Raw genomic sequence first — 14,861 nt, 5'->3', positions numbered from 1 at the left:
GATTATGATACATTGTAGAGATTACTGATACATTGTAGAGATTATTTTACAACACTGATACATTGTAGAGATTATTTTATAGCACTGATACATTGTAGAGATTATTTTACAACCCTGATACATTGTAGAGATTATTTTACAACCCTGATACATTGTAGAGATTATTTTACAACCCTGATACATTGTAGAGATTATTTTACAACCCTGATACATTGTAGAGATTATTTTACAACCCTGATACATTGTAGAGATTATTTTACAACCCTGATACATTGTAGAGATTATTTTACAACCCTGATACATTGTAGAGATTATTTTACAACCCTGATACATTGTAGAGATTATTTTACAACCCTGATACATTGTAGAGATTATTTTACAACCCTGATACATTGTAGAGATTATTTTACAACCCTGATACATTGTAGAGATTATTTTACAACCCTGATACATTGTAGAGATTATTTTACAACCCTGATACATTGTAGAGATTATTTTACAACCCTGATACATTGTAGAGATTATTTTACAACCCTGATACATTGTAGAGATTATTTTACAACCCTGATACATTGTAGAGATTATTTTACAACCCTGATACATTGTAGAGATTATTTTACAACCCTGATACATTGTAGAGATTATTTTACAACCCTGATACATTGTAGAGATTATTTTACAACCCTGATACATTGTAGAGATTATTTTACAACCCTGATACATTGTAGAGATTATTTTACAACACTGATACATTGTAGAGATTATTTTACAACACTGATACATTGTAGAGATTATTTTAAACTGTTGGCTGTTGACTTCTCCAGGAGTCAGACCAAGCGGAGTGTGTGTGGTTCTTGACGTGTGTGTGGTTCTTGACGGTTGTGTGTGTGTCTCTACAGAGGCAGCAGCTGGGGACTTCAGTAGAGATGGAGATGGCTAAGATGCTGGAGGACAACAACAGCATAGTGAAGTTTGGCTACCACTTCTGTCAGCAAGGCCCACGGGCTAGAGCTGCTGCTGCTATCACCAAGAACAATGACCTGAGTAAGAACATACACACACACACACACACACACCACTTCTGTCAGCAAGGCCCACGGGCTAGAGCTGCTGCTGCTATCACCAAGAACAATGACCTGAGTAAGAACACACACACACACACACACACACACACACACACACACACACACACACACACACACACACACACACACACACACACACACACACACACACACACACACACACACAGGTTAATTTGATGGAATGAAATTGGCATGTGTTTGAAAACATATACTGCAACCTGAATGTTTTACTGCATATTATGAGGCGTGTCATATCTTGCTTCAAAGTAGCCTAGCCAAAATCAGACCATATCTGTGGAGGATTTTTAAACATTTGTATAACTTTCTTTCGTTGTCCAGTAGCCAAAGGCACAATCCTAGTCATATTAGCGACCCGTGATAGTTGTTGATAATCCTAGTCATATTAGCGACCCGTGATAGTTGTTGATAATCCTAGTCATATTAGCGACCCGTGATAGTTGTTGATAATCCTGGTCATATTAGCGACCCGTGATAGTCGTTGATAATCCTAGTCATATTAGCGACCCGTGATAGTTGTTGACAATCCTAGTCATATTAGCGAACCGTGATAGTTGTTGATAATCCTAGTCATATTAGCGACCCGTGATAGTTGTTGATAATCCTAGTCATATTAGCGACCCGTGATAGTTGTTGATAATCCTAGTCATATTAGCGACCCGTGATAGTTGTTGATAATCCTGGTCATATTAGTGACCCGTGATAGTCGTTGATAATCCTAGTCATATTAGCGACCCGTGATAGTTGTTGATAATCCTGGTCATATTAGTGACCCGTGATAGTCGTTGATAATCCTAGTCATATTAGCGACCTGTGGTAGTTGTTGATAATCCTCAACACGTGATAGTTGATTTAGCTGTTCGTTACTCGTCTTGTTGGCTAGTGATTTAGCTGTTCGTTACTCGTCTTGTTGGCAAGTGATTTAGCTGTTCGTTACTCGTTTTGTTGGCTAGTGATTTAGCTGTTCGTTAATCGTCTTTTTGGCTAGTAATTTAGCTGTTCGTTACTCGTCTTGTCGGCTAGTGATTTAGCTGTTCGTTTCTCGTCTTGTTGGCTAGTGATTTAGCTGTCCGTTACTCGTCTTGTTGGCTAGTGATTTAGCTGTCCGTTACTCGTCTTGTCGGCTAGTGATTTAGCTGTCCGTTACTCGTCTTGTTGGCTAGTGATTTAGCTGTCCGTTACTCGTCTTGTTGGCTAGTGATTTAGCTGTTCGTTTCTCGTCTTGTCGGCTAGTGATTTAGCTTTCGTTTCTCGTCTTGTCGGCTAGTGATTTAGCTGTCCGTTACTCGTCTTGTTGGCCAGTGATTTAGCTGTCCGTTACTCGTCTTGTTGGCTAGTGATTTAGCTGTCCGTTACTCGTCTTGTTGGCTAGTGATTTAGCTGTCCGTTTTTCGTCTTGTTGGCTAGTGATTTAGCTGTCCGTTACTCGTCTTGTTGGCTAGTGATTTAGCTGTCCGTTACTCGTCTTGTTGGCTAGTGATTTAGCTGTTCGTTACTCGTCTTGTTGGCTAGTGATTTAGCTGTCCGTTACTCGTCTTGTTGGCTAGTGATTTAGCTGTTCGTTACTCGTCTTGTTGGCTAGTGATTTAGCTGTCCGTTACTCGTCTTGTTGGCTAGTGATTTAGCTGTTCGTTACTCGTCTTGTTGGCTAGTGATTTAGCTGTCCGTTACTCGTCTTGTTGGCTAGTGATTTAGCTGTCCGTTAATCGTCTTGTTGGCTAGTGATTTAGCTGTCCGTTACTCGTCTTGTTGGCTAGTGATTTAGCTGTCCGTTACTCGTCTTGTTGGCTAGTGATTTAGCTGTCCGTTACTCGTCTTGTTGGCTAGTGATTTAGCTGTTCGTTACTCGTCTTGTTGGCTAGTGATTTAGCTGTCCGTTACTCGTCTTGTTGGCTAGTGATTTAGCTGTTCGTTACTCGTCTTGTTGGCTAGTGATTTAGCTGTCCGTTACTCGTCTTGTTGGTTAGTGATTTAGCTGTCCGTTACTCGTCTTGTTGGCTAGTGATGTAGCTGTTCGTTACTCGTCTTGTTGGCTAGTGATTTAGCTGTTCGTTACTCGTCTTGTTGGCTAGTGATTTAGCTGTCCGTTACTCGTCTTGTTGGCTAGTGATTTAGCTGTCCGTTACTCGTCTTGTTGGCTAGTGATTTAGCTGTTCGTTACTCGTCTTGTTGGCAAGTGATTTAGCTGTTCGTTACTCGTTTTGTTGGCTAGTGATTTAGCTGTTCGTTACTCGTCTTTTTGGCTAGTGATTTAGCTGTTCGTTACTCGTCTTGTCGGCTAGTGATTTAGCTGTTAGTTTCTCGTCTTGTCGGCTAGTGATTTAGCTGTTCGTTTCTCGTCTTGTCGGCTAGTGATTTAGCTGTCCGTTACTCGTCTTGTTGGCCAGTGATTTAGCTGTCCGTTACTCGTCTTGTTGGCTAGTGATTTAGCTGTCCGTTACTCGTCTTGTTTGCTAGTGATTTAGCTGTCCGTTTTTCGTCTTGTTGGCTAGTGATTTAGCTGTCCGTTACTCGTCTTGTTGGCTAGTGATTTAGCTGTCCGTTACTCGTCTTGTCGGCTAGTGATTTAGCTGTCCGTTACTCGTCTTGTCGGCTAGTGATTTAGCTGTCCGTTACTCGTCTTGTTGGCTAGTGATTTAGCTGTTCGTTAATCGTCTTGTTGGCTAGTGATTTAGCTGTCCGTTACTCGTCTTGTTGGCTAGTGATTTAGCTGTTCGTTACTCGTCTTGTTGGCTAGTGATTTAGCTGTCCGTTACTCGTCTTGTTGGCTAGTGATTTAGCTGTTCGTTACTCGTCTTGTTGGCTAGTGATTTAGCTGTCCGTTACTCGTCTTGTTGGCTAGTGATTTAGCTGTTCGTTACTCGTCTTGTTGGCTAGTGATTTAGCTGTCCGTTACTCGTCTTGTTGGCTAGTGATTTAGCTGTCCGTTAATCGTCTTGTTGGCTAGTGATTTAGCTGTCCGTTACTCGTCTTGTTGGCTAGTGATTTAGCTGTCCGTTACTCGTCTTGTTGGCTAGTGATTTAGCTGTTCGTTACTCGTCTTGTTGGCTAGTGATTTAGCTGTCCGTTACTCGTCTTGTTGGCTAGTGATTTAGCTGTTCGTTACTCTTCTTGTTGGCTAGTGATTTAGCTGTCCGTTACTCGTCTTGTTGGTTAGTGATTTAGCTGTCCGTTACTCGTCTTGTTGGCTAGTGATGTAGCTGTTCGTTACTCGTCTTGTTGGCTAGTGATTTAGCTGTTCGTTACTCGTCTTGTTGGCTAGTGATTTAGCTGTCCGTTACTCGTCTTGTTGGCTAGTGATTTAGCTGTTCGTTACTCGTCTTGTTGGCAAGTGATTTAGCTGTTCGTTACTCGTTTTGTTGGCTAGTGATTTAGCTGTTCGTTACTCGTCTTTTTGGCTAGTGATTTAGCTGTTCGTTACTCGTCTTGTCGGCTAGTGATTTAGCTGTTAGTTTCTCGTCTTGTCGGCTAGTGATTTAGCTGTTCGTTTCTCGTCTTGTCGGCTAGTGATTTAGCTGTCCGTTACTCGTCTTGTTGGCCAGTGATTTAGCTGTCCGTTACTCGTCTTGTTGGCTAGTGATTTAGCTGTCCGTCACTCGTCTTGTTTGCTAGTGATTTAGCTGTCCGTTTTTCGTCTTGTTGGCTAGTGATTTAGCTGTCCGTTACTCGTCTTGTTGGCTAGTGATTTAGCTGTCCGTTACTCGTCTTGTCGGCTAGTGATTTAGCTGTCCGTTACTCGTCTTGTCGGCTAGTGATTTAGCTGTCCGTTACTCGTCTTGTTGGCTAGTGATTTAGCTGTCCGTTACTCGTCTTGTTGGCTAGTGATTTAGCTGTCCGTTACTCGTCTTGTTGACTAGTGATTTAGCTGTCCGTTACTCGTTTTGTTGACTAGTGATTTAGCTGTCCGTTACCCTTCTTGTTGGCTAGTGATTTAGCTGTCCGTTACTCGTCTTGTTGGCTAGTGATTTAGCTGTCCGTTACTCGTCTTGTTGGCTAGTGATTTAGCTGTTCGTTACTCGTCTTGTTGGCTAGTGATTTAGCTGTCCGTTACTCGTCTTGTTGGCTAGTGATTTAGCTGTCCGTTACCCGTCTTGTTGGCTAGTGATTTAGCTGTCCGTTACTTGTCTTGTTGGCTAGTGATTTAGCTGTTCGTTACTCGTCTTGTTGGCTAGTGATTTAGCTGTCCGTTACTCGTCTTGTTGGCTAGTGATTTAGCTGTTCGTTACTCGTCTTGTTGGCTAGTGATTTAGCTGTCCGTTACTCGTCTTTTTGGCTAGTGATTTAGCTGTTCGTTACTCGTCTTGTCGGCTAGTGATTTAGCTGTTAGTTTCTCGTCTTGTCGGCTAGTGATTTAGCTGTTCGTTTCTCGTCTTGTCGGCTAGTGATTTAGCTGTCCGTTACTCGTCTTGTTGGCCAGTGATTTAGCTGTCCGTTACTCGTCTTGTTGGCTAGTGATTTAGCTGTCCGTTACTCGTCTTGTTTGCTAGTGATTTAGCTGTCCGTTTTTCGTCTTGTTGGCTAGTGATTTAGCTGTCCGTTACTCGTCTTGTTGGCTAGTGATTTAGCTGTCCGTTACTCGTCTTGTCGGCTAGTGATTTAGCTGTCCGTTACTCGTCTTGTCGGCTAGTGATTTAGCTGTCCGTTACTCGTCTTGTCGGCGAGTGATTTAGCTGTTCGTTAATCGTCTTGTTGGCTAGTGATTTAGCTGTCCGTTACTCGTCTTGTTGGCTAGTGATTTAGCTGTTCGTTACTCGTCTTGTTGGCTAGTGATTTAGCTGTCCGTTACTCGTCTTGTTGGCTAGTGATTTAGCTGTTCGTTACTCGTCTTGTTGGCTAGTGATTTAGCTGTCCGTTACTCGTCTTGTTGGCTAGTGATTTAGCTGTTCGTTACTCGTCTTGTTGGCTAGTGATTTAGCTGTCCGTTACTCGTCTTGTTGGCTAGTGATTTAGCTGTCCGTTAATCGTCTTGTTGGCTAGTGATTTAGCTGTCCGTTACTCGTCTTGTTGGCTAGTGATTTAGCTGTCCGTTACTCGTCTTGTTGGCTAGTGATTTAGCTGTTCGTTACTCGTCTTGTTGGCTAGTGATTTAGCTGTCCGTTACTCGTCTTGTTGGCTAGTGATTTAGCTGTTCGTTACTCGTCTTGTTGGCTAGTGATTTAGCTGTCCGTTACTCGTCTTGTTGGCTAGTGATTTAGCTGTCCGTTACTCGTCTTGTTGGCTAGTGATTTAGCTGTCCGTTACTCGTCTTGTTGACTAGTGATTTAGCTGTCCGTTACTCGTCTTGTTGACTAGTGATTTAGCTGTCCGTTACCCTTCTTGTTGGCTAGTGATTTAGCTGTCCGTTACCCGTCTTGTTGGCTAGTGATTTAGCTGTCCGTTACTCGTCTTGTTGGCTAGTGATTTAGCTGTTCGTTACTTGTCTTGTTGGCTAGTGATTTAGCTGTCCGTTACTCGTCTTGTTGGCTAGTGATTTAGCTGTCCGTTACCCGTCTTGTTGGCTAGTGATTTAGCTGTCCGTTACTTGTCTTGTTGGCTAGTGATTTAGCTGTTCGTTACTCGTCTTGTTGGCTAGTGATTTAGCTGTCCGTTACTCGTCTTGTTGGCTAGTGATTTAGCTGTTCGTTACTCGTCTTGTTGGCTAGTTATTTAGCTGTCCGTTACTCGTCTTGTTGACTAGTGATTTAGCTGTCCGTTACCCGTCTTGTTGGCTAGTGATTTAGCTATCCGTTACTCGTCTTGTTGGCTAGTGATTTAGCTGTTCGTTACTCGTCTTGTTGGCTAGTGATTTAGCTGTCCGTTACTCGTCTTGTTGGCTGAGGAAAAGAGCATAAGGGTGGTTTGACTCTCCGTTAGCATAAGGCTTGTTTGACTCTCCGTTAGCATAAGGCTAGTTTTTCTCTGACGTGGGCTTGTATGCACTTTAAAATCATAGGGTTGGACTATCTTCTGTCTCTTCTGACCAGCACGGGACTGTTTTAGGATTGTTTGATCACCATGTTGTCTGCTGTGTTTTGGTCAAGATTCTATCTCACTGTACAATTCCTCCTTGTCCTCGTCTCCTTTCCTCTTCCTGTCTTCTCTCCAGTCCGCAAGAGGCGAGTGGAAGGGGACCAGTAAGGGGCGGAGCCTGTCCTGTCTCCCAGCCTGTCCCGTCGTCTCATCTCGCCGTATGGAATAAATTTTCAGCCAATCCCCTGGTCTCATCTCACCGTGGCGTGCGTGTGGACGTTGTGCCAAAACCCGGAGCAAGGCGCCCTCAACCAGACAGGGACTGAGTCCCAAATGGCACCCTTGTTCCCTACGTAGTGTACTACTTTTGACCAGAGCCCTAGGGGCTGTGATCGTGTACTATAGAGAATAGGGTTCCATTTGAGACTCAGCTAACATCATCTATCTGAGAAGAAGATAAATAACTGGAATAACCCTCTCCTCTAGTACCTACATATCTATACATACATGTTGTTATTATTATTATTGTTTATTATACTATTGTTAGAACTACAGCTGTACATCTTATTGTTGAGTTTTTTTCAGTTCATTTCAGGCGCTTTTTTCTTTTCTCTGAATGATTATTGTTATTATTATTTTTTTACTGTGTTTATAGCAACATGAACAGTACTGTAACCTAACCAAGTAACCATGGGTTTAAACATACTATCCTAACCTCTGACCTCTAACCCCTACAGTGGTATAGGGCCCTGACCTCCAATCTCTTGGTTCTGAAAGCTCTTGGTTCTGATCTGTAGATCGGTGCTTCCTAGACAGTGGGAAGAGAGAGTCAGGACCCACTGGTCACCTCTAGCAGACTGGTTCACCTGGTAGGACTGTCTGTTAACCTCCTGGGTTGGCCTGGTAGGCCTGTCTGTTAACCTCCTGGGGTGGATGTGGTGGGTTGTCCTGGTAGGCCTGTCTGTTAACCTCCTGGGGTGGATGTGGTGGGTTGTCCTGGTAGGACTGTCTGTTAACCTCCTGGGGTGGATGTGGTGGGTTGTCCTGGTAGGGCTGTCTGTTAACCTCCTGGGGTGGATGTGGTGGGTTGTCCTGGTAGGCCTGTCTGTTAACCTCCTGGGGTGGATGTGGTGGGTTGTCCTGGTAGGACTGTCTGTTAACCTCCTGGGGTGGATGTGGTGGGTTGTCCTGGTAGGGCTGTCTGTTAACCTCCTGGGGTGGATGTGGTGGGTTGGTGCAGCTGTAGTGAACTCTGAGGAGTGTATGAGAACAGCTGCCTTTCTGGAAAAGTCTCAAGCCCTGAAGAACGTTTATAGATGTCTTAATACTGTCGTAAAGAATTTAAAGTCTTAAAGAATTAAACAAGTCTTACAATTAATAATACGGTGGTTCTCTTTCAATCTCAACAGTTTGTTTTTTTAATCGATTCAGACTCAGATTTAATGGGTTTATTTTATTTCCCTCTTAATGTCGCTGGGAAACGTATGTGGATGTTATTTAACCAAGTAAATATGATGAGGTTTTTAATCCACGATGGTGAAGCGTTGACCTGATCTTCTGCTGTCCTCTGTTATTGGTCTGGCGTGAACGTCAGCTCAACCAATGGGCTTCTCCGATACTGAACCATGCCAAAGACTAATATGCAGCGCTTACATTACGTACTGGACTTGTGAGGAGATACAACTCCATGTCACTATATTCTCTTTAGATGACACATATCCTGTCAGAGAGTAGGCCAGATTAGACAGAACACAACATCTGGGTTCATTACACTTATTATTTTAATTTGACGTGCACAGTGTCGTGTACAATGTCGTCATCGTTTGATGTGCACTGTGTTCCTTCTCTCTGCTGGGCTGTTGTTGCTAACGGTGATGGAACAACCAAAGATGGCCGTCAGTGGAGCAGTGTCTGTGTGAAGGAATGCCATGGCATTGAGAGAGACGCAGGAGAGAGCTCCACACCACACAGTGGTCTGGAACAGGCTCCTAGCCCTGGCATGCTACTCATTATGGATGAAAGCATGCTGTGTTAAACTCAGCTGGATTCTCCTGAGAACACTAGCCTACTGTAAAACAGACAATATACAGCCTGATGTTGACACTCACCATTTATAGAGAATTACAAACTGGGTGGTTCTAGCCCTGAATGCTGATTGGCTGACAGCTGTGGTATATTAGACCGTATACCACGGGTATGACAAAACATTTATTTTCACTGCTCTAATTACGTTGGTAACCAGTTTATAACAGCAATAAGGCACCTCGGTGGTTTGTGATATATGGCCAATATACCACGGCTCAGGGCTGTGTCCAGGCACTCCGCATTGTGTCGTGCTTAAGAACAACCCTTAGCCGTGGTATATTGGCCGTATACCACACCCCCCCGGGCCTTATTGCTTAATTACAGGCTGGCCTCCTGGACACACATGAATCCTACTCCTAGACCAAAACTGCTGTCTGTGTCCAGGAAACTGGTCCTATGTGTTAATGTACTAATCTGGTGTAGGAAGTCATCATGTTGTGATCATGTGGTTTGTCTGGACCAATACTGTGGTCATGTTTCATTTCTTAATCATATCTGGTGAACCAGACAGTCAGCCAGCCAGCCTTGATTCTGTGGGTGGGATAGAGCGATGTGATTGGTTGACTAAGGTTATTTGGAGTGATGCTGTCTGCTATACTATAATGTCTGAATCCCAAATGGTTCCCTGTTCCTTATATGGTGTACTTCCTGTTGACCAGGGCCCATCGGGTGTAACCCAGGCGATAGTAACCTGGCTCTGTGCTCTGCTCTGTCCCATACTCTGATCTTAATCATGTATATTGTTATAGTTGACCATCTCAAAATGTTTACCCTCACATACATTCCACACTGTCTCTCACACACACACATACACACATTCCACACTGTCACACACACACACACACACACACATTCCACACCGTCTCACACACACACACACACACACACACATTCCACACCGTCACACACACACACACACACATTCCACACCGTCACACATACACACACACACACACACTCCTGTGTGTATCAAGTAAATGTAAAGCCCCTGATGCGGAGGGATTTTTTGTTGTTGTATGATGAAGCTCCATGTCTGGACTGAAGAGAAGAGGAAGTAGGAAGCTGTACTGTTCATATTAACCACCAAGCCTGGTAAAAAAAGCCATGTCAACTATAATACGTCCTCAAACAATAAATGTTTTTACATACGCTGTCCCTCTCTGTTGTCTTCACTTTTGATCCATGTAGTTCACGTGCACTATGTTATAGTTGTACTGAATTGAATTCAGTAACTTTGTAATCTTTGTAATCAATGTCATTGTTCCAAGAAGAGCCATCAGTCTCCACATCATGCATTTATCAGGTCCAAAAACAACGCAGGACATCACACTGGCTGTTCAACAAGTACAGAGTTGTACTGTACTCTATTCAAGTGGAAATGAATCCAGATCACAGTTGTGTGTTTACCTTTTGAACTCACCTTGGGTTCAAAGGGCATTCCCATAGCGATAGTGATACGGGCAGGTCGTTATATACACTGAACAAAAATATAAACGCAACATGAAGTATTTTCAAAGATTTTCTCTGTTACATTTCATATAAGGAAATCAGTCAATTGAAAAAATGCATTAGGCTCTAATCTAATCTATGGCTTTCACATGACTGGGAATACATTTATGCATATATTGGTCATAGATACCTTTAAAAAAAGTATATGTTGCATTTGTCTCATGCAGCGTAACACATCTCCTTCACATAGAGTTAATCAGGCTGTTGATTGTGGCCTGTGGAATGTTGTCCCAGTCCTCTTCAATGTCTGTGTGAAGTTGCTGGATATTGGTGGGAACTGGAACACGCTGTCGTACACATCAATCCATCCCAAACATGCTCAATGGGTGACATGTCTGGTCAGTATGCAGACCATGGAAGAACTGGGACATTTTCAGCTTCCAGGAATTGTGTACAGATCTTTCTGACATGCATTATCATGCTGAAACATGAGGTGATGGCGGCGAATGAATGGCATGACAACGGGCCTCAGGATCTGTTTAAGGTTATTTCTGTGTATTCAAATTACCATCAATAAAAGGCAAATTTGTTCGTAGCTTATGCCTGCCCATACCATAACCCGACCATGGGACACTGTTCATAACGTTGACATCAGCAAACCGCTCGCCAACACAATGCCATACACGCTGTCTGGGGCGACAGGTAGCCTAGTGGTTAGACCGTTGGGCCAGTAACCGAAAGGTTGCTGGATTGAATCCCTGAGCTGACATGGTAAAAATCCTGTCGTTCTGCCCCTGAACAAGGCAGTTAACCCACCGTTCCCCGGTAGGCCGTCGTTGTAAATAAGAATGTATGCTTAACTGACTTGCCTAGTTAAATACAAAATAAAAATACACAGGTGCACCTTGTGCTGGGGACAATAAACGGCAACTCTAAAATATGCAATTTTGTCACCTAACACAATGCAACAGATGTATCAAGTTTTTAAGGAGCGTGCAATTGGCATGCTGACTGCAAAAAAAATAAGCTTTTTGTGTGTATGGAACATTTCTGGGATCTTTTATTTTAGCTCATGAAACATGGGACCAACACTTTACATGTTGCCTTAATATTTTTGTTCAGTGTAGTTGGAAGGATTCTACAGGAGTGTGTGTGTGTGTGTGTGTGTGTGCGTGTGCGTGTGCGTGTGCGTGTGTGTGTGTGTGTGTGTGTGTGTGTGTGTGTGAGAGACATCCTCTAATTAGATCCAGTTTCTGTGATTGTTTGCACATGCCTGCAGGATGATGTCATGAGTGACTACATTCCTCTCTGGGTTAACTGTGGCAGAGTGGAGTGTTGGTTCTCACTGCCATAGTGTGTGGCGGGGCGGGGGGGGGGGGGGGGGGTGGGGTTGGATCTCACTTTCATAATGTGTGTTTGTGTGTGTAGCGTTGGATCTGGTTGCCGTAATGGACCTCTGTGGAACTCTGGCCAGAGGGGAAATGAATGAGTCATGAGTTTCCACTCCCTGAGAAGACAGAGAGAGAAAGAAAGAAAGAAATAGAGAGAAGAATGGAGAACAGATCATGAGAACAGTTTCCCTCTCTCTCTCTCTCTCTCTCTCTCTCTCTCTCTCTCTCTCTCTCTCTCTCTCTCTCTCTCTCTCTCCCTCTTTCTTTCTCTCTCTCTCTCTGTCTCTCTCTCTCTCTGTCTCTCTCTCTCTCTGTCTCGCTCTCTCTCATGTATGGGGTGTTATCACAGTAGAGGTCAGTACTGTAATAGAAAACACTGATGCAGCAGTTATGGTGTAGCCATGGTTACCAGACAAGCTCTCTCTACGTTCCACAGAATATAATATAAACTGATAATAGAAATGGACACGTTATTGTCCACCCAGTGTCATACCCAACATCATAATCAAACATTAGAATATCACGAAGACAGATATCAGAGATATATAGGCCTAGAGATATCAGAGATATAGAGATATGGGCCTAGAGTTATCAGAGATATAGAGATATGGGCCTAGAGATATAGGCCTAGAGATATCAGAGATATAGAGATATAGGCATAGAGATATAGGCCTAGAGATATCAGAGATATAGAGATATAGGCCTAGAGATATCAGAGATAGAGAGATATAGGCCTAGAGATATAGAGATATGGGCCTAGAGATATAGATATATAGAGATATGGGCCTAGAGATATCAGAGATATAGGCCTAGAGATATGGGCCTAGAGATATAGGCCTAGAGATATCAGAGATATAGGCCTAGAGATATAGATATACAGAGATATGGGCCTAGAGATATAGAGATATAGGCCTAGAGATATAGATATATAGATATATAGAGATATAGGCCTAGAGATATAGAGATATGGGCCTAGAGATATAGGCCTAGAGATATAGAGATATAGGCCTAGAGATATAGATATATAGAGATATGGGCCTAGAGATATAGGCCTAGAGATATAGAGATATGGGCCTAGAGATATAGAGATATAGGCCTAGAGATATAGATGTATAGAGATATGGGCCTAGAGATATAGATATATAGAGATATGTGCCTAGAGATATAGATATATAGAGATATGGGTATAGAGATATGGGCCTAGAGATATAGAGATATGGGCCTAGAGATATAGATATATAGAGACATGGGCCTAGAGATATAGAGATATGGGCCTAGAGATATAGAGATATAGAGATATGGCCTAGAGATATCAGAGATATAGAGATATAGGCCTAGAGATATAGAGATATAGGCCTAGAGATATAGAGATATAGAGATATGCAGAGAAGCCCTTCTCACAGTAGTAAGTGAATGCAGCTGAAGCCAGTAAGACTTGGATCAGTTTTTTGCCTGTGAAGTGAGGTCAGGCAAACTGGAGCTCTTATGAGATTTATACTTCTGTCGTCTGAAATCAGTTTAATGAGAAGCTTTGCCAGATCAGGCCTGATAGGGTTTTACTGCAGTGGTAGAAGTCACCCCTAATCATAGATCTAGGTCCAGATTACTTCTGTAGACCTGACCTTAGATCAGTGGTTAGGGACAGCTCTGACCCTAGATCAGTGGTTAGGGACAGCTCTGGCCCTAGATCAGTGGTTAGGGACAGCTCTGGCCCTAGATCAGTGGTTAGGGACAGCTCTGAACCCTAGATCAGTGGTTAGGGACAGCTCTGAACCCAGATCAGTGGTTAGGGACAGCTCTGACCCTAGATCAGTGGTTAGGGACAGCTCTGACCCTAGATCAGTGCTTAGGGACAGCTCTGAACCCAGATCAGTGGTTAGGGGCAGCTCTGACCCTAGATCAGTGGTTAGAGACAGCTCTGACCCTAGATCAGTGGTTAGGGACAGCTCTGACCCTAGATCAGTGGTCAAGGACAGCTCTGACCCTAGATCAGTGGTTAGGGACAGCTCTGACCCTAGATCAGTGGTTAGGGACAGCTCTGACCCTAGACCAGTGGTTAGGGACAGATCTGACCCTAGATCAGTGGTTAGGGACAGCTCTGAACCCAGATCAGTGGTTAGGGACAGATCTGGCCCTAGATCAGTGGTTAGGGACAGATCTGAACCTAGATCAGTGGTTAGGGACAGCTCTGACCCTAGATCAGTGGTTAGGGACAGATCTGAACCTAGACCAGTGGTTAGGGACAGATCTGGCCCTAGATCAGTGGTTAGGGACAGATCTGAACCTAGATCAGTGGTTAGGGACAGATCTGACCCTAGATCAGTGGTTAGGGACAGCTCTGACCCTAGATCAGTGGTTAGGGACAGCTCTGACCCTAGATCAGTGGTTAGGGACAGCTCTGACCCTAGATCAGTGGTTAGGGACAGCTCTGACCCTAGATCAGTGGTTAGGGACAGCTCTGGCCTCTGATAGCTCTGACCCTAGATCAGTGGTTAGGGACAGCTCTGGCCCTAGATCAGTGGTTAGGGACAGATCTGACCCTAGATCAGTGGTTAGGGACAGCTCTGACCCTAGATCAGTGGTTAGGGACAGCTCTGGCCCTAGATCAGTGGTTAGGGACAGCGCTGACCCTAGATCAGTGGTTAGGGACAGCTCTGACCCTAGATCAGTGCTTAGGGACAGCTTCTACTTCCTTGAGGCAATACCTGCTCTGGACTCAGTTCATTGGTCTTTTCGGATACACCAGTCCAGTCCATTTCATATCCATTTAATATTCCTATTGATGCCTTCCTATTCCTTCCAATTGTTCTTATGATTTTTGGTTGCACCTCGTCTCACGTTAGTTGAGCGTCTTCTATTCCTTTCCTTATTCATTAAACCACAT

The 14,861-nt window shown here is 43.7% G+C and overlaps 1 protein-coding gene across 1 annotated transcript in view; it reads left to right on the top strand.

Annotated features, from left to right (window-relative positions):
* Positions 1-10,285, top strand: part of LOC129834899 (tropomodulin-3-like) — a 37,920-nt gene extending 27,635 nt beyond the window's left edge. The window contains exons 8-9 of the mRNA XM_055900266.1: positions 900-1,140; positions 7,189-10,285. Coding sequence (XP_055756241.1) covers positions 900-1,140; positions 7,189-7,220 — 273 coding nt within the window. The 3' untranslated portion in view covers positions 7,221-10,285. The remainder of the gene's footprint in view (positions 1-899; positions 1,141-7,188) is intronic.
* The last annotated feature ends 4,576 nt before the right edge of the window (positions 10,286-14,861 follow it).

The sequence above is a fragment of the Salvelinus fontinalis genome, chromosome 35, assembly GCF_029448725.1.
Source record: "Salvelinus fontinalis isolate EN_2023a chromosome 35, ASM2944872v1, whole genome shotgun sequence".
NCBI lineage: Eukaryota > Metazoa > Chordata > Actinopteri > Salmoniformes > Salmonidae > Salvelinus > Salvelinus fontinalis.
Note: the sequence above shows the minus strand (reverse complement) of the source record. Positions and strands in the feature narration are given on the sequence as shown.